Below are 26,559 nucleotides of genomic sequence, written 5' to 3' on the forward strand. Positions count from 1 at the left end.
CTCTGCATCTGGAGATGCGGGCTGGGATCACAACGAAGATTCAAGCAGAGAGTATGGCCCGCCTTGGCCTACTTAGGCAGAGCGGCGAGAGATAGAGCGTCGCCAGTTGATAAGCGATGCAACAAAGATGATGCTCAATTTTGCCAAGGACCCGAAGATGGCAAAATATATGAACCAGACCTCTTTGGAAGAGGTACAGATGGAGTGGCAGAGAACCACAACACCACTCCCGAAACCCGCTCTCAAGAAACCTTCTGCCTCCAAGAAATATACGGAGAAGGAACTGGAGAACGTGGTTGATGCACGGATTGCTCAGCTTTTTGACACGCAAAAGAAAGCCAAAAAGCACGGCAAAAAGCAGAAGAAAGGCACTGACTTCCCGGGATATTTGGGTCGTCGGTTGACATTTGACAAGGCAAAGAAACGGAAGAAGCGTGTTCGATTTGAAGGAGTACCCAATTCTTCTTCTTCTTCTTCTGACAGTTCTTCTAGCTCCTCGGATTAGAGCGAAGAAGACAGAAAAAAGCAAAAAGCGAAGCAAGACACAAAGCTTCGGAACGGGCAAGAAAAAGGCAAAGAAGGCTACATTTCGCCCAGAGACTGACAGTTCTACTGAGGACTCGTCTACAGAGAGCTCAAATTCTGATGACGGAAAGTTTTGTGCGAACAAGAAGAATTTTTACAAAGCCAACCAGTATGACTTTCTCGAAGATAAAAGCAAGAAAGTCCGAGAGTTTAAGGAAGGTGGCCACTCGATCAAGTTTGATACTTTTCAGGATACTCAGATGCTTCGAAGGCTTTGTCTTTTATACAGCAGGTTGGCATCGCTTTCGCGGGAGGACGCTATTCAGAGCACTCCAAGATTCGGAGAGCTGCCTCTTACTTTAAGGGAAATGCTCGTACTTGGTGGTCCACGCTTCTATTAAGCAAGACTGTGCCAGTTACATGGCTGAAATTAAAAAGGCTTTTTATTTCTTCTTGGTTGACTCAAGAGGTTGAGCGAGATATACGAGCTGCTTGGAACCATCTCCGGATGACCAAGAGCGATACAGTGAATTCTTATTGTGAAAGATTCTAGAGCTCTTTTCTACCCGCCTCTTCATTCAAGAAGATCTCGTTCAGAGAACAGATTGAGCGGTTTACCTTGGGTTTACCTACAGAGATCCGAAATCACTGCTTGGAACAGAAGTCAGCTTCTGTTCAGGAGTTGATGAGTCATGCGAAGCGGGGCTTTGCCATTCACTCTGGCAGTCTGACCTACCCCACAGATGAGGCCATGACACAACGAGCCGAACAGACTTCTGGGAATGAAAGTAGAATGAAAAAGAGCAACCCAGAGGAAAAAAAAGGATGCACGACCCAAGCTTACTCCTGAGGAGAGAGCTCGCTTCATCAGAGAGGGGAAGTGCTTTGGATGCGGGGAACATGGACATATTTCCGCGAAGTGCCCTGATAAGGCACAGAAAGAACAGAATGATAAAGACGACGACAGGTCTGAGAGTTCGAGAGCAGCTGAGGAATGTGGCAGAAAAGGCAGATAGAAAAGAAGAACCGGTAACACATGGCGTGGGACTTGCACCGAATCTAATGAATGAAAGTACAAACTTTGCCGCTTTCGGGGCAAAGCGAAGGATCAGGAAGCTCTTTTGAAGGAGCCAAGGCCAACTTCTTTTCACTTGGAATTGGCGGCTCGATTTGGAACTACGCCCGACAGACTGACGCCACAGGCGGAGGTAGTTCGATTGGCACCCGGATGGGATGTTGCCATTACACCGAGCATTGGCAAACTTCGTTTGCAATGACAGGGGTGTTCAGGGCACGTGAGTGACGTTCTACTCGGGATCCCTTGGTACCACAAGAACTACACCGTGGTTGACTACAGGGCCGAGAAAGCGACTTTGATAAATGAAGGGCTTAGAGATTGTACTTGATGAACTTCAGTTTTCCTACTCATTCTTTTGGGAGAACTGAACGATGGATAAAGGTTGAATATGTTTTGACCTGAAGAAAAGAACGCCAAGATTTTTTTCTCCACGCTCATGCCGATTGCTTTTGAGAGGGCCTGAAGATCATACCATTGATCTGATATCTGGAAGCACGCCACCGAATCGGCCACCTTATCGTGTGAGCCGAGTACAGAATGAAAAGATTATGAACTCAGTGAAAGACCTCTTGGAAAAGGGTCTTGTCCAGCTTAGTACTTCACCGTATTGCTCTCCAGTGTTGTTGGTTTTGAAGAAAGACAGATCTTGGAGAATGTGCATCGATTATAGCACTCTCAACGAAATCACCATCAAGAACAGATTTCCGATTCCTAGGATCGATGATATACTCGACAGGTTACAGGGATCCTCGTGCTTTAGCAGGATTGACTTGAAGAGTGGATATCATTAGATTAGGATAGCGCCAGGAGATGTCTACAAGACAGCTTTTCGGACGACTTTTGGGTTATTTGAGTTTTTGGTGATGCCTTTTGGCTTAACCAATGCTCCTGCGACATTTAACCGGATGATGGACAGGATTTTTCGAGAGTACACGCTATTTGTTGGCACTTTCTTTGACGACATCATTGTTTTCTCGAAGAATGAGGCAGAACACAGAGATCATCTGCTTCAAGTCTTTTAGGCATTACGAGATCACACGCTAGTGATTAATGCAAAGAAAAGTGAATTTTTTCCTACCATGGATACACTTTTTGGGACACATTGTGTCAGCAGCAGGAGTGCGAATGGACCCGGCCAAGATAGAGACTATCCGTGATTGGCCCGATTTGAGGAATGTCCATGAAGTTAGAAGCTTCTTGGGACTGTGTTCGTACTACAGGCAGTTCATACGAAAGTTTGCAGAGGTTGCTTCCCCTTTGCATACCTTGACACAGAAAGGAGTACCTTTTCCGTGGGGACCCACAGAGATGACTGCCTTTCGGACATTGAAAGAGAAATTGACTACGGGACCAGATTTGACTTTGCCGGACTTGCAGAAGTCATTTGAAGTATTTTGTGATGCTTGTGGTCGTAGTCTGGGTGCGGTCTTGATGCAAGAAGGCCATGTCATAGCTTACGAGAGCCGTTTGTTCTCTAGGCCGGAGATGACAGCACAGATCTATGGGAAAGAGCTTTTGGCGGTTATCCATGCTCTTACTCAGTGGCGGCATTACCTACTCGGAGCGGATTTTACTGTCTTTACAAACCATCAGAGTTTGCGCTACTTCTTGTCACGGAAGCAGCTTTCGGAAAAGCAGATGCGGTGGGTGAACATCTTGTCACAGTTCCACTTCCAGATTGTCCATGTGCAGGGTCAGAAGAATGTGGTGGCAGATGCTTTGTCTCCTAAACCGTTGGTTCTGGCTATTTCCGCGATACATCATAGGAGCTTCGAGGATATGGTCGATCAGTATGCCACAGATACAGGTTTTGCAGATATTTTCACACGGATACGGGATGGGGAGACAGTAGCTGGATACACCCTTCGGGAAGGCTACTTGATGAAAAAGACTATGTTGTGCGTTACACAGCCGTTGAGGGAAAAGGTTATGACTGATTGCCACTGTCCACCTTTTACGGGTCACCGCGGCATTGCTACCACCATGAAAGGGGTAGAGAGAGATTTCTTTTGGTGGAGACTGAAGAAGGATGTGGAAGAGTTTGTGCGCAGTTGCTTGGTATGCCAGAAGGTCAAGTTTGACAGGCATAAAGCATAGGGATTGTTACAGCCTTTACCCATACCCACCCGCCCCTGGGAAAATATTGAAGTGGATTTCATTTTTTTTTATCTCCCGAGAATACAGAATGATCACGATGATTTTCCGATTACATGGCACGTCTGAGACGATTCTCTCCGACATAGACCCCAGATTTATGAGTTGGTTTTGGAAGGCAATTTGGGAGAACATTGGCACGTAGTTGCAGTTCTCGTCATCGTTCCACTTGCAGACTGACGGGCAATTTGAGATTGCCAATTCAGTGATTTTAGATTTATTGAAGTCTTGTATCTCGCATCAGAAGACTCAATGGAAAAAGAACTTACCTTTGGTGGAATTTGCCTACAATAACACGATACACTCTTCGACGGGGAAGACGCCATGAGAGATTGTTGAAACTGCTGCGAAGGTTCCATCCTTCCTGAGCACGAAAGATTAGAAATTTGAAGCGGATGAATATTCGCGAGATTTGGATACGGCTTTTGCCAAGGTTCGCGAGACTTTACAGAAGTCTCAAGAACGACAGAAAAAGGCAGCAGATCGCCATCGTCGCGACTGGAAACTGAAGGAGGATGATTGGGTGCTCTTACTTTTGAGAAGGCACGCCTAAGAAAGAACAAGGGAAAGGAGAGGCTTTTTCCAAAGCTTAGTATGTGATACTACGGACCTTTCCAGATTACTGATAAGATAAATGATGTCTCCTTCCGATTGGAACTGCCAGATACTTGGAGGATTCATAATGCATTGCATGTGAGTCTCTTGAACCCTGTTAAGGGTGATGTGCCTGATGATGGGGAGCCTGATGAGCAACCCAAAGTGGAAGAAAACGAGGAGATCCTTGTTCCTGAACAGATTTTGGCACATAATGATACGAAGAAAGGTAAAGTCCGAAGGCGGTTCTTGGTTAAGTTCAAGAACTTTCCTGCATTTGATGCGAAGTGGATGGAGGAGGAGGACCTAGCAGATACTCCTCGGATTGTGAAACTTTACCGCGATGCTTTTGGTTTAGCATAGTCTACTCCAAATGGAACCCAGAATTCAGCTTGGCCGAAGATCTGGTGCAGTGGGATGCACAAGAGGGGAGTTACTCCACTCCTTTGTCAACAGATGCCTCGATTTTGATACTAAAGTCACTGATGTCTCTTTGAGCTTCAGGGATACTGAGAGCTGACAGTATTCTGCTAGATGACTTTATGAAATGGAATTCCTGATTATGATACTGCTTTGTTCTTGACTTCTTGTGAGTGCAGGAACTGATGCCGAAATGACTGCAGCATTTTGGTTTGATTGATCTCGAATAGACATGGTTGCAATAGGGGTTAGTCAATCGGACATCGATGAGGTCCCGATTGGACCTAGATGTGATTGCTAGCTACATTGCCGATAAATCATGGTCTAAGATCCGAATGAATGTTGAATGTCATGTGATGTCCTGTGATGTCTGGTGATGTCCTGTGATGTCGTGTGATGTGACTGTCGATTTTGTACATGTGCTAGATGTGTGTTCCTAGTACGTAGGTACTAACAGTCAGTGTCTGCTAAGACGGTTTATGGCTTTTGTAGGTTTTGCAGGCGTAATCGCGGTCGATTACAATGCTTTCAAGAGGAGGGTATGTCACAAAGTGATGACGTGGCGGACAGCAGAAACCCTAATTTCTGCCAGAAACCCTAAAATTCCTGCAAACCCTAATTTTTGCCAAAAACCCCAAATTCCGATAATCGCGGAGGCGGATTATTTTTTTTTTTTTTTTAAAAATTTGGAAAATGATGAGCGACGCGAATTTTGCTTTTGCTTTTTTTTTATAAAAAAAAAAGAAAAGACTCTCTAAGAGAGAGAGAGAACTGATGCTTTTGATTTTAAAAGCTTTTGGGGCTCTGCTTTTGGGCATCCCTTGTAACCTTTAAATTAGTGGTTAGGGCCTCACTTCTCAGAGCATCTGGACGCAGAGTCTGAGAGTGAAACCCTAACCGCTCTCTTGTACTTTGATGATTGATTAATATAAAAAGAAATACCGAAAGGGGCGCCAGTCTTTGGGGCCAATATCTCTAGGCACGGAATTCCGCCGGGCCAGTGCAAATCTATTGTGATCTGTGAATTGTTTTGAAGTGGTTATTTGGTGCTGTCGCGGTTGATTCTTGACTTGGAGTGTCCAAGTTTGTTACAACGTCAACATTTCTACGTTGTTTTGGGACTGCTGCATACCGGAGGCGAGTGTGTGTGTGTTGTGGCACGCCACGTCACCAGTTTGTGACATACCCCCCTCTTGAAATCATTGTAATCGCCCTCGATTACGCCTGCAAATCAGACAGAGACCATACACTGTCTTAGCAGACACTGACTGTTAGTACTGACGCACTAGGAACACACATCTAGCACATGTACCAATCGACAGTCACATCACAGGACATCACATGACAAATCACATTCAACATTCATTCGGATCTTAGACCATGATTTATCAGTAATGCAGTTAGCAATCGCATCTAGATCCACTCTGGACCTCATAGATGCCCGATTGACTAACTCCTATTGCAATCATGTCTATTCGAGATCATTCAGACCAACATGCTGCAGTCATTTGTCTATCAGTTTCTGCACTTAAAAACAAGTCAAGAACAAATCAGTTTCATATTCCGTAATTCCATTTCATAAAGTCATACAGCAGAATACTGTCAGCTCTCAGTATCCCTGAAACTCAAAGAGACATCAATGACTCTAGTATACTAAAATCAAGGCATCTATTGACAAAGGAGCAAAGTAACTCCCCTCTTGTACAACCCACTACACCAGATCTCCGGCCAAGCTGAATTCGGAGTTCCATTTGGAGTAGACTATGCTAGACCAAAAGCTTCAAGGTAAAGGTTCACAATCTAAGGAGTATCTGCTAGGTCCTCCTCCTCTATCCACTTTGCATCCAATGTAGGATAGTTCTTGAATTTAACCAAGAACCGCCTTCGTATTTTACCCTTAATCTTTTTGTCCTTATGTGCCAAAATCTGTTAAGGAACAAGGATCTCCTCGTTTTCCTCCACTTCGGATTGCTCATTGGGCTCCCTATCTTCGGGCACATCACCTTTAAAAGGTTTCAAGAGACACATGAAATGCATTGTGAATCCTCCAAGTGTCAGGCAGTTTCAGTCGGAAGGAGACATCATTGATCTTTTCGGAGATCTGGAAAGGCCCGTAGTATCTCATACTAAGCTTTGGAAAAAGCCTCTCATTTCCCTTCTTCTTTCTCAAGCGTGCCTCTCGAAACGTAAGAGCACCCAATCATCCTCCTTCAATTTCAAATCGCGACGATGGCGATCTGCTGCCTTTTTCTGTCTTTCCTGAGATTTTTGCAAAGCCTCGTGGACCTTAGCAAAAGCTGTGTCTAAGTCGCGCGTATACTCATCGGCTTCAAAAATCTTATCTTTCGTGCTTAGGAAGGGTGGAACCTTCACAGCACCTTCAATAATCTCAAATGGCGCCTTCCCCGTCGAAGAGTGTATCGTGTTGTTGTAGGAAAATTCCACCAAAGATAGATACTTTTCCCGTTGAGTATTCTAATCCGAGATATAAGACTTCAATAAATCTAAAACCACTGAATTGGCAATCTCAGATTGCCCGTCAGTCTGCGGGTGGAAAGATGACGAGAACTGCAACCGCGTGCCAATGTTCTCCCAAATTGCCTTCCAAAACAAACTTGTAAATCTGGGGTCCCTATCGGAGACAATCGTCCCAGGCATGCCATGTAATCTGAAAATTTGGGCCACAAACAGTCTCGCTAAGTGATCCGGCTTGACTGTTTTCTTTACTGGAATGAAATGAGCCTGCTTGCTAAATCTGCCAATAACAGTCCAGATACCATCGAGACTACTCTGTGTTCTCGGGAGATCAAAAATGAAATACATTGCAATACTTTCCCAGGGGCGGGTGGGTATGGGCAAAGGCTGTACAATCCCTGTGCTTTATGCCTGTCAAACTTGACCTTCTGACATACCAGCAACTGCACACAAACTCGTCCACATCCTTCCTGAGTCTCAGCCAAAAGAAGTATCTCTCTACCCCTTTCAAGGTGGTAGCAATGCCGCAGTGACCCATAAAAGGTGGACAGTGGCATTCAGTCATAACCTTTTCCCTCAACGGCTGTGTAACCACACATGGTTTTCCTCATCAAGTAGCCATCCCGAATGGAATATCCCGCTACTATCTCCCCATCCCGTATCCGTGTGAAAACGTCTGCAAAATCCGTATCTGTGGCATACTGGTCGACCATATCCTCGAAGCTCTTGTGATGTATCGCGGAAATAGCCAAAACCAACGACTTCCAAGACAAAGCATCTGCCACCAAATTCTTCAGTCCTTGCACATCGACAATCCGGAAGTGAAACTGTGACAAAATGTTCGCCCACCGCATCTGCTTTTCCAATAGCTACTTCTGTGACAAGAAGTAGCGTAAACTCTGATGGTCTGTAAAGAGAGTAAAATCCGCTCCGAGTAGGTAGTGCCGCCACTGAGTAAGAGCATGGATAACCGCCAAAAGCTCTTTCTCATAAATCTGTGCTGTCAATTCCGGCCTTGAGAACAATCAGCTCTCGTAAGCAATGACATGGCCCTCTTGCATTAAGACCGCACCCAGACTACGACCACAAGCATCACAATATACTTCAAATGACTTCTGCAAGTCTAGCAAAGTCAAAACTGGTCCCGTAGTCAATTTCTCTTTCAATGTGTGAAAGGCAGTCACCTCTGTGGGTCCCCACGAGAAAGGGACTCCTTTCTGTGTCAAGATATTCAAAGGGGAAGCAACCTCTGCAAACTTTCAAATGAATCGCCTGTAGTACGGACACAATCCCAAGAAGCTTCTAACTTCATGGACATTCTTCAAATCGGGCCAATCACGGATAGTCTCTATCTTGGCCGGATCCATCTGCACTCTTGTTGTTGACACAATGTGTCCCAAAAGTGTATCTCTGGTAGGAAAAATTCACTTTTCTTCGCATTAATCACTAACTTGTGATCTCGTAATGCCTGAAAGAATTGAAGCAGATGATCTCTATGTTTTGCCTCATCCTTGGAGAAAACAATGATATCGTCAAAGAAAGTGCCAACAAATAGCCCGTACTCTCGAAAAATCCTGTCCATCATCCGGTTAAAGGTCGCAGGAGCATTGGTTAAGCCAAAAGGCATCACCAAAAACTCAAATAACCCAAAAGTCGTCCGAAAGGCTGTCTTGTAGACGTCTCCCGGCGCGATTCGGATCTGATGATATCCACTCTTCAAATCAATCCTGCTAAAACACGAGGATCCCTGTAATCTGTCGAGTATATCATCGATCCTAGGAATCAAAAATTTGTTCTTGATGGTGATTTTGTTGAGAGCTCTATATCGATGCACATTCTCCAAGATCCGTCTTTCTTCAAAATCAACAACACTGGAGAGCAATACGGTGAAGTACTACGCTGGACAAGACCCTTTTCCAAGAGGTCTTTCACTTGGTTCATAATCTCTTCATTCTGTGCTCGGCTCACACAGTAAGGTGGCCGGTTCGATGGTGTGCTTCCAGGTATCATATCAATGATATGATCTTCAGGACGAGCCGGTGGTAACTGGCTTGGCAGGCCCTCTGAGAAGCAATCGGCATGAGCGTGGAGAAAATCTTGGTGTTCTTTATTAAGTTCAAACATATTTTTCCTATCCTCATCACTCAACTCTTTCAAAAAGGTCGAGTAAACAAACAGACTGGATTTCATTAATTTAGAAATGGCCGAAGCCGATACAATAGGGACAGACTCGCCCTTAAGTTTTATATCGAGTACAATGGTTCTGTCCTTCTCTGTGGTCAATGTCGCGTTCCTCACTCGATAGTCGACCACGGCGTTGTTCTTGTGGTACCAGGGAATTTCCAAGAGGACATCACAACCTTCCAAAGGCATTATGTAAAAGTCCTAATGCCCGAAATACCCCTGACAATGCAACCGAAGTTTGCCAATGATAGGTGTAATGGCTACGTCCCTACCGGGTGCCGCTAGAGCTGCCTCCGCAAGTGCTCCCATCCGATCGGGAGTGATCTCGAGCCGCGCCGCCAATTCCGGTGAAATGAACTTGGCCTTGGCTCCTCCATCAAAGAAGATTAGGACTTCTTGGTCTTTCACTTTGCCCCAAGCTAGGCAAAGTTTTGTACTCTCATCCATCGTGCTAGGATCGGTACCCACGCAATCTGGAACCAGCCATGTTTTCGTCTTGCCTTTTCGTCCACGTTCCTCAGCTGCTCTCGAACTCTCAGGCCTCTCGTCGTCCTTGTCGTTCTGTTCTTTCTGTGCCTTTTTAGGGCACTTCGCGGAGATATGCCCAGTTTCCCCGCATCAAAGCACTTCCTTTCCCTAATGTAGCGAGCTCTCTCCTGAGGAGTGAGCTTGGGTCGTGCATCCTTCTTTTCTGGGTTCCTCTTCCTCTTTCTACTTTCATTTGTCGAAGTCTGTTCGGTTCTTTGTGTCATGATCTCATCGGTGGGGTAGGTCAAATTGCCTGAGTGAATGGCAAAACCCCGTTTCACATGACTCATCAACTCTTGAATGGAAGTTGACTTTGTTCCAAGCAGTGATCTCGGATCTCTGTAGGTAGACCCAAGGTAAACTGCTCAATCTGTTCCTTGAACAAGATCTTCTTAAATGAAGAGGTGTCACGTGACCCATCCAACCCTATGTGTCCGTGGACAAGCTACAATACGATCAGGGTTCAGTCAGTCCAGTCGGTCTAGATTAGAAGTGATCTGGCACTTTTGTGAGTCTATTCGTAGACCGTGCATGCCCAGTCACTCAGTGTAGATGCATATCCTCTGGTTGCACACAACATGATCATAAGCATTCCCATCAAAAAACATCAGAATCCTTCAGGGGAATTTTCCAATGCATTTAGCCTATTTTACCTATTTTTGACGTCTTTCACTTATTATTTTTAAGAGACTTTTGTTGGAAAGTAGGTAGGGCAAATTGAGTAAGTTTGTATATAAGCAAACCTAGACTAGCACTAAATGGCAAAAGAGACAACACGAGCCAAGCTCAGCAGGCAACTTCTCAACAAGAACTTGATGGTCTCCCCTCCAAGCAAAGGACTCAGCACCTTGGTGCTTCTCCATCAGAAGGTCATCGCCATACCTCCCAGATCCTAGCGTTTTGCATCAGTTTTCCCATCACCAGAAGACCCCAGCAGATAGCGTTTTTGCATCAGCATTACCGCCAACAGACCCAACCAGCTAGCGTTTTGAGGAACCTTCCCTAGCGTTTTTCAAAAACACATCAGCCCTAGCATTTTGAATGACCTAGCACTTGCAGATCCCAGCCTTTGCAAATTCAGCAAATGCAGCGATTTGCAGCAGTAGAAGACCCGCAAGTTCCAACCCTCAAAGAGTAGCAGATTCAGCCCCAGTAAGACCATCAGTTTTCAGCCTTGAAGATCCTCAGTTTTCAGCCCTAAACCTGCAGATTTTCAGCAACAAAGACCCACAGAAACAGCCCCCAAAATCAGCGTTTTTCGACCCGCAGCAGATTTCAACCCCTAACGTTTTTGGACAGCAATAGAAGATCGCAGATTTCAGCCCTTAGGTCGACTTCGTCATCACAGTCATCATCGTCGACATAGCTTAGACTTGCATCGGTCTCATGCATTCCATTTGTACCAGATTAAGCAATCATAAGCAGACCACTCTCGCCGACGAGAGTGGGGCCTTCGGAGGAGGGTTTTACAACGTCTCAGGTGTCGTATCTCTCTTCTCTCTCTAGCTCTCAGTCTCATACACTTGCACGCACAGTGTCCATTCACTTTGTTTGTGATCATAGCACTCTCTCATTAAGAACAGAAGGCTCTCCCTTCCGTAAGAACAAAAGGAACCTTGAGCACAGTTCGGAGCACTATCTTGAGCAAAGCGCAAACATTCATTCCGCTGCACCTAACATTGGTATCAGAGCTTTGACAATGTTCTGTATCACTCAAGGAAAGAACCACAAGAATCACAAGAATATTTTTTGCTTGTTGCGGTCGCACGAACCCAAGTTCGCTTGGGCGTGTCGATTCCTAATCGTGTTTCTGAAGAGTGATAGGAATCCCAGGAAAGAAGGGCTTGTCCAACCTCCCCTTGTGTCTCTTTTCACTCATTGAGAGCGGACCGTGCACTTAGCGGCCGGCCAATCGATGTGAGGCGGGAAAAAGCAACCTTGGTATGAGCGCAAGGCCGCCAAGGGGTGCGCCCGCGGAAAAGAGCAGAACTCGGGTGAAGAGAAGATCCTTCTCAAACACAAATTGTAAGCGAAAGAAAACCTCAAGACCCGCAAGAACCCAAGACCCACAAGAACCCAAGTTCCTCGTGAACTTAAGAACCCAAGACCACAAGAACCCACGACTTCAGAATGGTCATCACTCGAAGCGGAATGGATACTTTGCTTGGAGGTGATGAGCATGAGAGAGGCGAAGAAGAATTTTCCCCACCAGGAGGTTTTTCTGACCCTTCCCCATCTACGACAAAGATTGCACTAACTCCAATGGAGGAGTTGGAGCTGATGTTTCTGGAACAAAATTTAGAACGCGACGCAAGAAATGCGGAAAGAATAGCAAAAATGAATCGCAGGCACGCAGAAGACAAAGCAAAAAGAGAAGCACAAAGATAGGCAAGAGTAGCAGAAAGAAAGGCAAGACAAGAACAGCGCGAGCGACACATACAAGAGTTCTTGCGACTCTTTTGTTAAGTGCCGGCACAGATGCAAGAGATTCAAGAGACGGAGACTCTCTAAGTCTCTTCTTCTCCAAAGCATGACACACAGGATTTGCATGATTATGAGAAGCATGATGATTTGGATGACAATGACAAGCATGATGATTTACATGATGATCAAGATGTGATTTCTTACAAGCATGATGAGTTGCATGAAGATGATGTGATCGTTCACAAGGATGATGTGTTAGTTGATACTTTCTCTAGTGAAGCTAACCTCATTGTAGATTCGATCAATCACGAAGAACCGATCTTGGCTTTCGAGTCGAGGTCCAAAGAACCCCCACAGGACGATTCGATCACTCAAGAAGAACCGATCTTGGCTCTCGAGCGTAGGTCCAAAGAACCCTCACAGGAAGTATTATGTGTTCGCATGATTAGTACGCACGCATTGTTCGAGTGTTTCATTCGTGATCGTTTCCTGTATTTTAGTCAGCGTCTTTATGTGATCCCTTCTCCTAGGCATGACATATTGTACGTTGAGCACGTTTCACTCATGAATGAGCACGAATGTATGCGGATTTTTCATGAAAAGTATGTATGTAAGGAAGTCACATTCCATGTCTCTTCCTTGGCACGACACATTTGAAGAAAGAGCACATGAACGTATGAGCACCAAGCATAGGCATTTCCGTTGTGAATTGCCACGGTTGATTGCTCTAGATCATAAGAGAAAGATTCAATCTCATTGTTTGCGTGTATGTGGTGAACGGTTTGGCATTCCATCTATTGGTTCATCTACATTGCATGCACAGTCTTTTAGGAAGACAAGATTTTTTCCACTCACTTTACATGGAATGGGTATGTTCATGGTTTTGTGTTGGAAATGGTTTCAAGAATTTTCAGCCATGGAGATTCTTGAAGAAGAAAGAAACATGACTCTCGACGAAGTTGAAGCATCGAAGGAAACTCAGAAGACTTTGTGTCGCTTTCGGCATGGCCCAAAGAAGCAAGCGTTGCAGACATTTATGAAGTTCAAGTACCGCACGACCCACACATCAGAGTGGGCCGACGAAGAGTCCCTTCCAGGATTCCGGATGCTATTGGCGATCTCCCTCGACGCCATACAGTTCAATACCAGTACCTCACTTTGAAAAGGAGGGGATGTCACGTGACACATCCAACCCTATGTGTCCGTGGACAAGCTACAGTACGATCAAGGTTCAATCAGTCCAGTCGATCTAGATTAGAAGTGATCTGGCATGTGAGTCTATTCGTAGACCGTGCATGCCCAGTCACTCAGTGTAGATGCATATCCTCTGGTTGCACACAGCATTTTTTGACGTTTTTTACTTATTATTTTTAAGTGACTTTTGTTGGAAAGTAGGTAGGGCAAATGGAGGAAGTTTGTAAATAAGCAAACCTAGACTAGCACTAAATGGCAGAAGAGGCAACAGGAGCCAAGTTCAGCAGGCAACTTCTCAACAAGAACTTGGTGGTCTCCCCTACAAGCAAAGGACTCAGCACCTTGGCGTTTCTCCATCAGAAGGTCATCGCCGTACGTCCCAGATCCTAGCGTTTTGCATCAGTTTTGCCATCGCCAAAAGACCCCAGCAGATAGCGTTTTTGCATCAGCATTACCGCCAACAGACCCAACCAGCTAGCGTTTTGAGGAACCTTCCCTAGCGTTTTTCAGAAACACATCAGCCCTAGCGTTTTGAATGACCTAACGCTTGCAGATCCCAGCCTTTGCAGATTCAGCAAATGCAACGATTTGCAACCGTAGAAGACCCGCAAGTTTCAGCCTTCGAAGAGTAGCAGATTCAGCCCCGGTAAGACCATCAGTTTTCAGCCTTGAAGATCCTCAGTTTTCAGCCCTAAACCTGCAGATTTTCAGCGACAAAGACCCACAAAAAACAGCCCCCAAAATCAGCGTTTTTCGACCCGCAACAGATTTCAACCCCTAGCGTTTTTGGACAGCAGTAGAAGATCGCAGATTTCAGCCCTTAGGTCGACTTCGTCATCACCGTCGTCATCGTCAACATAGCCTAGACTTGCATCGGTGTCATGCATTCCATTTGTACCAGATTGTGCAATCATAAGTAGACTACTCTCGCCAACGAGAGTGGGGCCTTCGGAGGAGGGTTTTACAACGTCTCTGGTGTCGTATCTCTCTTCTCTCTCTATCTCTCAGTCTCATACACTTGCATGCAGAGTGTCCATTCACTTTGTTTGTGATCATAGCACTCTCTCATTAAGAACGGAAGGCTCTCCCTTCCGTAAGAACAAAAGGAACCTTGAGCACAGTTCGGAGCACTATCTTGAGCAAAGCGCAAACGTTCATTCCGCTGCACCTAACAAGAGGCGGGTAGAAAAGAGCTCCAAAATCTTTTGCAATAAGCGTCCACTATATCCTTCTTGGTCATCCGAAGATGGTTCCAAGCAGTTCGTATATCGCGTTCATACTCTCGAGTCAGCCAAGAAGAAATAAAAAGCCTATGGAAATTCAGCCATTTAACTGGCGCAATCTTGTTTCATAGAAGCATGGACCACCAAGTTCGAGCATTCCCCTTAAAGTAAGAGGCAGCTCTCCGAATCTTAAAGTGCTCTGAGTAACGCCCTCCCGCGAAAGCGATGTCAAACTGTTGTACAAAAGACAAAGCCTTCGAAGCATCTCTATAACCAGAAAGCGTGTCAAATTTAATTGACTGCCCACCTTCCTTAAACTCTCAAACTTTCTTGCTTTTGTCCTCCAGAAAGTCATATTGGTTGGCTTTGTAAAAATTCTTCTTCTTTGCATAAAAGTTGTTGTCATCAAAGTCCGAAATGTCTGTAGATGAGTCCTTTGTAGAACTGTCAATCATGGGGCGAGATTTAGACTTCTTTGCCTTTTTCTTGCCCTTTCCGAAGCGTTGCTTTTTGCTTCGCTTTTTGCCTTTTCTGTCTTCTTCGCTCGAGTCAGATGAGCTAGAAGAACTATCAGAAGAAGAAGGAGAAGAAGAACTGGATACTCCTTCAAATCGAACACGCTTCTTCTGCTTTTTTGCCTTTTCAAAAGTAGACTGATGACCCAAATAACCCGGGAAGTCGGTGCCTTTCTTCTGCTTTTTGTCGTGCTATTTAACTTTGTTCTGCGCGTCCGCGTCAAAAAGCTTAGCAATTCGTGCATCAACCACTTCTTCTAATTCTTGCTCTGTATACTTCCTGGGAGTAGGAGGTTTCTTGAGAGCAGGTTTGGAGGGTGGCTTTGTGGTCTTCTGCCACTCCGTGTGCACCTCTTCGAAAAAAGTATGGCTCATATATTTTGCCAATTTCGGGTCCTTCGCAAAATTAAGCATCATCTTTGTTGCATCGCCGATCAATTGTCAATGCTCCATCTCTTGATGCTCCGCCCAAGTAGGCCGAGGCGGGCCGTACTCCTCGAGTGAATCTTCATTGTGATCCCTTCCCGCATCTCCAGATGCAGAGGGAGTCGACTGATCTTTGCCTGAAGCAATAAGTGCCGTGGAAAAAAAAGGGATCGGATTTCCCATAGAAGAGAAATCGGCCGTGCTCTGATACCACTGTAACAGACTTGGACACTCTAAGTCGAGAATCTACCACAACACCACAAATAATCACTTCAAACTGTTCATAGTTCACAATTGATTCGACACTCGCCCGACGGAGTTCCGTGTCTAGAGATATTGGCCCCAAAGACTGGCGCCCCTTTCGGTATTTCTTTTTGTATTAATCTGTGTTCAAAGTACAAGAGTGCGAGCAGGCGCTCACACTCAGACTCTGCGTCCAGATGCTCTGAGTTATGAGGCCCTGCCTGCATATTTAAAGAGTACAAAGGATGCTAAAAGCAGAGCCCCTAAAAGCTGAAAATCAAAAGCCTTCTAAAAGCATCAAGGCTCTCTCTCTCTCTCTCTCTCTCTCTCTCTCTCTCTCTCTCTCTCTCTCTCTCTCTCTCTCTCTCTCTCTCTCTCTCTCTCTCATGCTTTTATAAAAATAAAGCAGTTCAATCTTCTCTCTCAAGCCCTACTTGGCAATAAAAGCTCTCTCTCTCACTTGCTATATGGCGTAGAATAAAGCAGCCAACGTGCCAAAAGCAACCCACGTAGAAATATGCCTTTCCGTACAGCTTGCCACGTGTCTAGAGTTCCGTGAAATACGCCGCAAATCGCGGAGGCTACCATGTCAGCATTTCTGCGTTCATCTAGGACTGCTGCCAGCCGGAGGCGAGTGTGTGTTGTTGCACGCCACGTCACCAGTTTGTGACACCATTATTGATCGTTTCAGTAAGATTTGCATGTTGATTCCTTGTAAGGCCACAGCAACAGCACAAGATGTAGCACATCTGTTTATTAAGCATTGGTATCCCCTTTGTGGTTTGCCAAAGTCGATTGTGTCATATAGGGATGTCAAATTCACGTCACATTTTTGGAAAGCACTTTTTGAAAATTTTGGCACCAAATTGAATTTTTCATTCGCATTTCACCCACAGTCCGATGGTCAAACTGAGATCTACAATCAGTTGGCTTTTCGATGTTTTGAAGTCCTATGTGCATGATCAACAGTCTCATTGGGAGTAGTATCTCCCGTTAGTTCAAGCAATCTTGAATGACTCATATTCTAGTGCCATTGGTAGAACTCCGTATGAGGCAGCATTTGGCCGTCCATTCCAGACTTTGTTGACTCGATCGATCAGTCAGTTACCTATGCCAATGTTGAGTGTCAGTCTTTGGATGAGATTACTGAGAGTGTGAAGCTTCGGCTGAGGAAGGCCCAAGAATCTTATTCTCGTCAGGCTAACAAGCATCATCAGGATGTTACTATCAAGGAAGGGGATTGGGTTTATCTTAGGATCATGAAGCAACGTCTCAAGCAAGTAGGAAAGAAGTGTCCAAAGTTGTCTTTTCGTATGTATGGTCCATTTCCTGTCATTAAAAAGATAAATGAGGTTTCTATGAAATTGCAGTTGCCTAACTCATGGTCAATGCACAACGTATTCCATGTTTCTTGGTTGAAGTTGTTTCAGGGAAACCCACCAAACGACATTTCTGAAGAAGAACCAAAGATCATTGATGAAGCAGAAGTCATGGAACCCGAGTAAATTTTGTTGCATCGGTTCCGCCATGGTTCAAAGAAGCAAGCACGACAATACCTTTTGAAGCTCAAAGATCGAGGAACCCACGAGGCACTGTGGGTTGATGAAGCATTTTTCACACATTACCCTAAGTTGTTGGCAGATTGCAAAGAAGCCATGCAACTCGGTACCAATACCTCACCTTGAAAAGGGGGGGATATCATGTGCACATCTAACCCTATGTGCATGTGGACAAGTTGTTCCTACTTCTAGGGTTTAGGTAGCCTAAGAAGCGTTCTGGCAACCTTGTGAGCCTGCACGCGGGCCATGCATGTATAGGCACTTAGCTGCATACCCTCTGATTGCACAACCCATAATCACTAGCATTACATTCAATACCCAGCATGAGCATGTTCGAGTGCATGAACCCTTTTTTACATGAACCACTTCTTTCTCGCTTATTTTTAATAAGTGACTTTTATTAATGTGAATCGTAAAGGTTGTGAGAGCACTGCTCGACCCAGTTCTCACACCTATATAAGGAGGCCAATGGGTGCTTGGAGAAGGCAGAAGACTCACAGACAGAGCACAATGCCCAGCAGACAGCAGGCTCTCCAGCATTTTCTCATCAGCAAGATCAGCGTTTTTGCCACAAGCATCAGCGTTTTCAGCCATCAAGATCAGCGTTTTTCAGCCCAAGGGATCAGCATTTTCAGATCAGCTCTTAGCCTCGCTATACCGCCACTTCTTGGTAGCAGATCCTCTGCCGGTTCTCCCTACCACAGCAGATCAGTCAGCGATCCATTTTCAGCCACAATTCAGCCGGCATTTTCAGATTTCAGCCATCAGCATTTTCGCATAGCCAAGTCGCCGTTGTCACCGTCGTCGTCACCGGCATAGTTGCAAAATTCAGCCCTAGGACAGCGCTCAGGTTTTCAGCCAGCCTCACAATGCAGCACAAATGCTCACATATGCATGTTACAAGACATAGAAACATAAAGCCGCCGATGAACACTCCCCCCGCAAATAACCAACCAAGTCCGGACCATGAGCTGTTCAACGACTCCCTCATCACTCCTCCCGCATAACCTAAAAAGGTGTAGCAAACTTGGACACTCCAAGCGAGAAATCAATAGCAACACACCAATAGAAACTTCAAAATCACTGAACTTTTAATATATATATATATATATATATATATATATATATATATATATATATATATAGAGAGAGAGAGAGAGAGTCTACACGGCCCAGAGTAGTTCCGTGCCCAGAGCCTAGAGGTATTGGCGCCAAAGTCTGGCGCCCCTTTCGGTATTTCTTTATTATTAATCATTGCAAAGTACGACTCCCGAGGGACCTTTGCTCTCAGACTCTACGTCCAGATGCTCCCTAGAGTGAGGCCCCAAGGGCTCTTTTATTCTTACAAGGGATGCCCCAAAAGCAATCAATTCAAAAGCAGTCAATCTTAAAAGCATCTGGTCCAAAAACACAAATCGCGGAGAAGCGTACGGGGCACTCCGTACAACTCTGCCACATCAACATTACTCGCACAATTTAATTTTTCTTTGTCTCTTTGGCCCCTTCGGACAGGGTACCATAAGTTGCTTACAACTTATAGTCTTTCATTTTTCAATGTAATTTGTCCAAGTTGTCATCAATGAAATTGCCCATCAGTCTGCCGGTGGAACGAGGACGAGAACTTTAACCATCATACCCACTCTAGGTCTTGGGAAGATATTAAAAAAATATCTTAAAAAAGTGAAATCCATAGCAATGCTTTACTAGGGGCGGGTGTCACGAATTGCTAACGTGTCAAGCCACTGAAGAATGGAGCCAATCTTCAGATCCCGACCGAGGGGCCTAAACCCTAAGTGAAGAAGCTAAAGTAGGAGGAGAAGTTTTACCAACTTACAAAGTCTTGCCAAGTGGCCTTGTCACAAATGGGTGACGTGGCAACAGACCCCGGACACACACACGGCAATGACGTGGCAGACTGCGTACACAATTTTCGGATTTTGCGACGCAAACCGCACTAACAGGCTGACGTGGCAACGTACGGATCTCCACAAATTACAGAGGCTGCTTTTTGCTGGTTGAATTCGCTGGCTGATTTTTGGAAGCTTTTGGGACAGTTGCTTTTGAATATTAAAAGCTTTTCACTTACTGTTTTTGGGGCTCTGCTTTTGGGCATCCCTTGTATCTATAAAATAGTGGACAGGGCCTCACTACTCAGAGCATCTCGACACAGAGTCTGAGAGTGAGCACCTACCCACTCTCTTCTACTTTGAACACAGATTAATACAAAAAGAAATACCGAAAGGACCGCCAATCTTTGGGGCCAATATCTCTAGGCACGGAACTACGTCGGGCCGTCTCGATTCAATTGTGAAGTGTGAACTGTTTTAAAGTGAATCTCTGCTGTGTCGCAATAGAATCTTGACTTGGGGTGTCCAAGCGAAGCAACAAAGATGATGATTAAAATTGCGAAGGATCCATAACTCGCAAAATTTTTGACTCGGCAATCCCTCGCAGAAGCGCACACCCAGTGGCAGAAGGCCACAAAGCCACCCATCAAACCGGCACTCAAGAAACCTCCTCCTCCGAGGATGTTTACAAAGCAAGAATTACAATAGGTGGTTCAAACACAGATCAGCCAGCTTTTGGACGCAAACAATAAAGCCAAAAAGCACGACATTTAAAATTAAATTAAACAAAAATCCAATAATTCAATACTTACCTTACCGGTTCATGTCCTTCCTCTAGTACTTCGAGGATATCCTTCACCAATCATCAAACTTACGAGCCATGTAAGAACTCATAATTCGCGTCCTTCCAACAGATCGGCAGTTTCCTCATTCGAGAATCTGTTAACTCACTTTCACCTTCTTAACCTCAAGAAGAATAATCCTCCTAGAAATCAATCTAGGTATCTGTGCGCATAATCTTGCGCTATTAGTCCTGAGGATATTAAACCTCTTGTGTCCTCTCACATAGGGAATGCCCAGTCATAGAGCATTAATCTCAATGTCTTGCTTTCACAAACAGAGTCTACGATCACATTAAAGAAGGTTCTTGTTCCGGGCCTTTGCTTTGGGTAGGCCAATTGTTTTAATCCGAAGATTCCTTGCGCATTGCTGCACGTCTTTCCATGTTTTTCCTCGAGCGGGTTGTTACCACGTGCAGTGTTTTCTCGACGCCCATTAGCGTCTCTTCCTTGCAAAATCATCAAAAATGATTCACCTTGCAAGCATCAATGACGCCTTGCAAAATCTTAGGCAGATAAAATTCTAGCCATACCATTCTATGAACATAAGTTCAAACTCGACCCACTTAAGGGCGAACCCGCTTTAGATCTGAATGATGTTCTCTTATATGTGGTTAAGGCCTGCTCATGGAGAAACATATACCGCAACCAAAAGTTGCTGCTGTAAAGGTAAAAGCACAGAGCGTACTCTGATCAATGACCATCAGAAAACCTCTTCTCCGTAGAGAAACTCAAATTCCTTCTACCGAACACAACTCAAATAGAGATTCTTGTGTCTGAATATCCTTACGCACAAAAAGGCGCTCAAGAGAGTATAACAAACTCTCGTGCAATTCCTGAAAAGGAAGTTGGTTCATCTCATTCCGCTCATCAGAAAAAAAATTCGACTTGTAGATGACCCACATAGGTCTGCATCTTCGTGTGTTATCCATGTACCCAAAGGTGTACATAATTCTTAAGCTGTTTTAAGAGTTTCAGTGAACCTGGGAAATTACCTTCCCTTCGTAAGATCCTTAGAGCGAAGACGCTCAACTTGGCGATCCCTTGGCTCGATCTTAGAGCAAAACCCGCTCATCAAATAAACTAGGATTTCAATCCTTGGATTCCTCGAGCACAAGCCGTAGCCATCTCTTGCTCCTTCCCTCATAAAGAGAGTGTTCATTCACTTGTGCGAAAAGCACTACCATATCTTCCCTTACCGGATAAGAGGTGTAGGCTCATAGGGTACCCAAGCTTGACAAAATCTTTTCTTACTTGAAATCGCGGAATGGTTCTTTGTAATGTCCTTCCTGCAATAGCAAGTAACCTGTTAGGAAACTATCAAATACTAGATCAAAGACCTGCCCTCTCACTTAAAGTTTGAGGGTCTTCTGATTCAAAAATTCAGAAGTTAGATTGAATTCCCTTACTCCAAACTTTCTCTGGGTAGCAACGTATCCTTCAAGGAGAGGTAACAAAAATTGGTTATTTTTGTCTTCAATGGTTCCCATCCCACTGCGAGGATTAGATTCTATGTACACTGAGGTGTACACTTTCAGCTTGTATTGTTGACTCTACCATCCACTTCAAAGTATCTTGCGGATCCTTATTCCAATTCCTCGAGAATCAAGGTTCTCGCCTCTCGATCTCACCTTCCAGACTCGGGGCATGGCATCCCTGCAACTCTTTTCCGACTCTGCTTTCCAGAGGACAACAAAGTCCTCTTCCTGCAGAATAACTCTGCTTTCCTCGACACGAAGTCCTTCCCTTGGGAATCTCAACTTCCAGATCACATCTCAAGAGTCTACCTCTCTCGTATCCGTGGAGTACGAAACCCTTGGGCTGATCTGGCTCTAGTTCCTCGGAGTGCTTTTCTCCTACAGAGGCTCATGCCTTCCTCGGACCTCTACTCCTACTCCCTCGTGAAGAGGAAGTACACCTGCAATCAAATATTCAGAGATCATAACATGAAAAACGTTACCTTCAAAGTCTCGACGCTCGAAACGCAACTCGGTTCTCGAAAAGAAAATCCCCGGAAGAGATCTCTACATAGAAAATCCTCTCTTCCAATCCTACACACAAAAGAGGTGTGTTCTCGGGTTCCTTATCGTAAATCAGCCCCGTCTACGACGTCTATGGGCTGAAAACAGAGAAAAACAGCAGCTTGTTGCAATGGAAACACGCTCTGTAGGCACATCTTCACGAGGGAACTCGCGCACTAGGTCCTGGCGACATCGGGTACACTTGGGGCAGCCATGGGCATCACCGGCAAACGTCTTCTTTGCGGCTGAAATATGCAACAGCATCTTCTCCTTGCGAAGAGGGCGTGTGATGCTTTTATAGCTCCCTGGCCAGCTCCATGGCCACGGCAAAGATAGCAGAGCATTGGCTGCTCATGTAGAGATCGCGGCGTTTTTCGGTTTTTCTTTTTTCTATGCTTTTATAGCTCCCTGGCCAGCTCCCTGGCCACGTCAAAGATAGCAGAGCATCGGCTGCTCACGTAGAGATCACGGCGTTTTTCGGTTTTTCGGTTTTTTTTTTTTCTATTCTGCCAGAAAAAGAGAGAAAAATCGTTGGCTTGTTGTTACTGCTTTATTTAATCATAGGCTACCCACTTATTAAGGGCGGCCGGTCACCTTTTAAAAATGGTCAGAATCTGTTCAAAAACTCAGACTTCCATGTGGGAAAGCATCTGCTTTCCCAAAAAGCAATCCCGCTTTCTCAGAAAGCATCCGCTTTTCCTCAAAGTTTCATCTGGACCCATCGTCATTCAAGTGCTTGCTTTTCCTTGTGCACAATTCTAACGCAGTTCGGAATTTCCTCCTGACTACGGATATTCCCTTTCCGATGCACTCGTCACCCACCTTGTGACGCATCAGGAATACCCATCACCTAGTCTTTTCTTACCGAACTTACGGTACAATCTGATGCTCTGTCACCCATCCTATGACGCATCAGAGATGTTCGTTCCCGGATGGTCAAATACTTCTTACCGATGCTCCCTGTCACTCATCCGATGTGACGCATCAAAAGTACCCATTCCTGGTGGCCTTACAGATATTCCCTTTCACAGTGCTCCTGTCATTACTCTGAATGACGCACTAGGGATACTCTGTACTCGGATGTCTCTAGTGAGAAAAACCCTCTCACTTAAAATTCCAATAATTCAAAAATTATTTTTCCTTGGTGTTCAAAGCGAGAAAACCCTCTCACTTATAAATCCAACAATTCATTTAAAATTATTTTCCTGTCAGATAAAGCCAATTTAGCAACAGAGTTCGAGTAGACTTCATGGAAAGAACTACGGATCTCCACCTCTATGGGACATCCAATATGAAGTCACAACTTTGACCTTTTAGGTTTCTTGAATTGGCTATATATGTACTGGAAAGTTTCACAACTTTTCCTTGTCTGCAGCCACTTCGACTACTTGTAAGGCTTCCTCTGAAATAGTTCTCTTTTTTCCTCCCATGCATCTTGTGAAAGAGAAGATATCCGTCGAATATGACTTTGTCCTATCTTTTGAGACTTGGCACAACATATGGGCACGTGAAGACAGCCATTGTGCACTCTTCAGAGAATCATGAGAGACGCTCACAAGCATCCTAGAAACTTGGATTTAACAAAATTCAGCTTAACAGGATGGCGAAGGAATAAACCCAAATCAATTATACACCTCTTATGATGCGAACAAAAGAGTTCTAAGTGTTCTTGTGTGTGAGGACACCCTTGATGCATTGTTCAGTAATTGTAAAAACTCAAAGTATTTAAGCACTAACCCATCAAAGAAGAATGCTACAATTGAATTCATTTAATTTTTTGCTTTTGTGAAACAGCACAAACTTTTCACCAATTAGCTTTGCCACAGGGCCTCCCAAAAAAGCCCAAATCACGTAATCTATACTAATTCTCAATATCATTTCTAATGTATCACTATTTCCTCCAATTGCAAAACTAAGTTTTTGAGATTCGCCATTGAACTATATGTCAAGTTTAGTACTGTAAACATATCAGAAAACCAAATATACCGCTTAACCTCACTTTAATACTGACCAATTGCCTTGTAAGGTCTTGATTGTCATGGCCATAGATTGCACATATGTCCAATAGCTTTGGAATATCGAAAAATCGTCTTTGAAAGATAACTTCTGCTCTACAGCGAAAGTGTAAATTTACACTGGAACTTCAGGAATGTACGACCAAAAAGTAGTTAGGATGCCTTTAAGGACAAGCACCTGTCTGTCCCTCAGAAAGTAGATTGACATCGGTAGGCTGTGCTCTGCTCTCTAAGTTCAACGACCTGACCAGCCAACACAAAACAAACACCCTTAAAATCACAAACTTCAAAACTTGCAGCACACTACTAGCTCACACGAGCAAACTCAGACCTTGCATATGAGGAATCTATCCAAAAGGGTAATGATTGTTTACATGTGATATAGGACCATGAAGACTCGGCGGAACAATAACTGATCCCCAACAATCACCCCAGCAAGTGGTTTTCCGCCCTCATTGCTATGTGAGTCATACCATCTCCTTCGGAACTGCAAATAGCTATCAAGTGATACTTCGATGGAGCTGTCCATTGTAACTGCACATAAAGACACCACAAGCAATCTGTAAAACCCAAAAAAGACAACAGGTGCATTTTCCACTTTGATGCCTAATAATCGATAATGTAGTGACTGAAAGTAATCTGAAGATCTGCACCATTAGCCATGTCTTGGCGCCCATCAACAATTGTGACATAAGTTGCTACCTGAATGTTAATCTTAAAATCTCTTTGATGCCTTTTCTATTAAGGAAAATTTGAAAACAGAGCACCTGCTTTCCAGAATTCTGAAGGTTGCATCCTGAGCAATCTTCCAAAATCTTCATTCAAAAGGTCTGCAACCCTTTGTGTTTCAACAGCATCGATGCCTCCAAGATCAGCACCCAGACCCGCTGCAACAGCATCATCGTGTGGCAAATAAGGGAGAAAGGAATTTTCATTGTTGAGAATCTTGTGCTTTGACGATGAAGTGTCGCCTGAAGAAGAGGAAAAAGAAGATGATGCCATTAATGCAGTTGATGATGACAAAGACGGTCCAATGTCCTGCAATGCTGAGTGAAAGCCGCTGTTGCCATTCCCAGAACGATCTGTTGCATCTCTGATTTGCCCGCTCCCACGAGAAGGCCTCCACTGCTGCTTCGGCCTTGCAGAATTAGCAGCAGCAGCCATCTATAGTGAGCGTGATGGTGTAGAAGAAAACTGTAGTGAGCGTGATGGTGTAGAAGGTGTAGTAGAAGAGAACTGTAGTGAGCGTGATGGTGTGGAAGAGAATTGGTGCCTATTTGGTCGGGCTTGTCATAAATTTTCTATGCATTCAAACGGTACCTAGAGCCTCAAGACTATCTAACACGGGCAAGGGCAAGGGGGATGGGATCAAGGGTAAGAATCAGATAATACATGCATTTGCAATGGAGGATCGTTGATTTTGATGAAACGCGCGAAAAAAGTAATCTTCAACATATTACTCTTTTGATAGAAAAGCATATGATTTGATGATTAGGGCTTTACATGAAGACATCCCCATAACATTGGAAGCTATAAAGATGTGTGTCAAGAGTTGCTTGAGCCAAAAGTCTTGCCTCCACTGTCTCTTCAGCTCCACACCAGAGGATCCTCTCCATTGGGGATATCAACAGCGGTTACCACTTCATAGGTTGTTATAGTGAAGGAAAGAGTGGGCGGCCTCACCTCACCATTTCCTCTCATCCACCCTCATCTCCACTACCTACTCATCCTCTGTCAACTTCTCCTTCCATCTCTTCGCCACCACTCCCTACTATTGCACCACTAGTCCCCGCATGTCCTAGTGTTATGTCTACATCACTACCCCTAGCCATAGTGCAACCTCTGTAGCTATCCCTTTCATGCAATTTCTCCCACTTCATGCTAGCTACACACCTTATTCATTTCCCTACATGAGCCTAGCCACTCCTCAGGCTTACCCTCCACATGGCTCACCCACACTATCCTCCATACCATCCTATTATCTACCTGCAACACCCGATTACACTATACCATTTTTATAGTACCATCTCCATTTCCCTTCACCATACCCCTTCCTGCCATACTCCATGCCCACAACCTACCCCACCTCTAGGCACCTCTTCCTCATAATCATCCAATCATCCACAGTAGCCCTTAGTGCCTCACCACCCTTTTTGAGGCCCACCCAGTTTCTTCATTCCCAAGCTCTAGTTTTAATACGGTTTTTAAATATTTTTTGTTCATCCAGTTGTCTTTCCAACACCGCAATGGTTTTCTTTTCTAGTGGTTGAAGTTCTTGTTTACAACAGCTCTTTC

The 26,559-nt window shown here is 44.7% G+C and overlaps 1 protein-coding gene across 1 annotated transcript in view; it reads right to left on the bottom strand.

The window, feature by feature from the left end:
- LOC147459384 (Ubiquitin system component Cue protein) overlaps positions 1 to 25,545 on the bottom strand; it is a 60,942-nt gene extending 35,397 nt beyond the window's left edge. The window contains exons 1-4 of the mRNA XM_086510659.1: positions 25,032 to 25,545; positions 24,639 to 24,798; positions 24,443 to 24,507; positions 24,261 to 24,355 (exon numbers count right to left, since the gene is read on the bottom strand). Coding sequence (XP_086366785.1) covers positions 24,261 to 24,355; positions 24,443 to 24,507; positions 24,639 to 24,798; positions 25,032 to 25,428 — 717 coding nt within the window. The 5' untranslated portion in view covers positions 25,429 to 25,545. The remainder of the gene's footprint in view (positions 1 to 24,260; positions 24,356 to 24,442; positions 24,508 to 24,638; positions 24,799 to 25,031) is intronic.
- Between the last annotated feature and the right edge of the window lie 1,014 nt (positions 25,546 to 26,559).

Source organism: Adiantum capillus-veneris, chromosome 4 (genome assembly GCF_014529385.1).
Source record: "Adiantum capillus-veneris isolate H3 chromosome 4, ASM1452938v2, whole genome shotgun sequence".
NCBI classification, from domain to species: Eukaryota; Viridiplantae; Streptophyta; class Polypodiopsida; order Polypodiales; family Pteridaceae; genus Adiantum; species Adiantum capillus-veneris.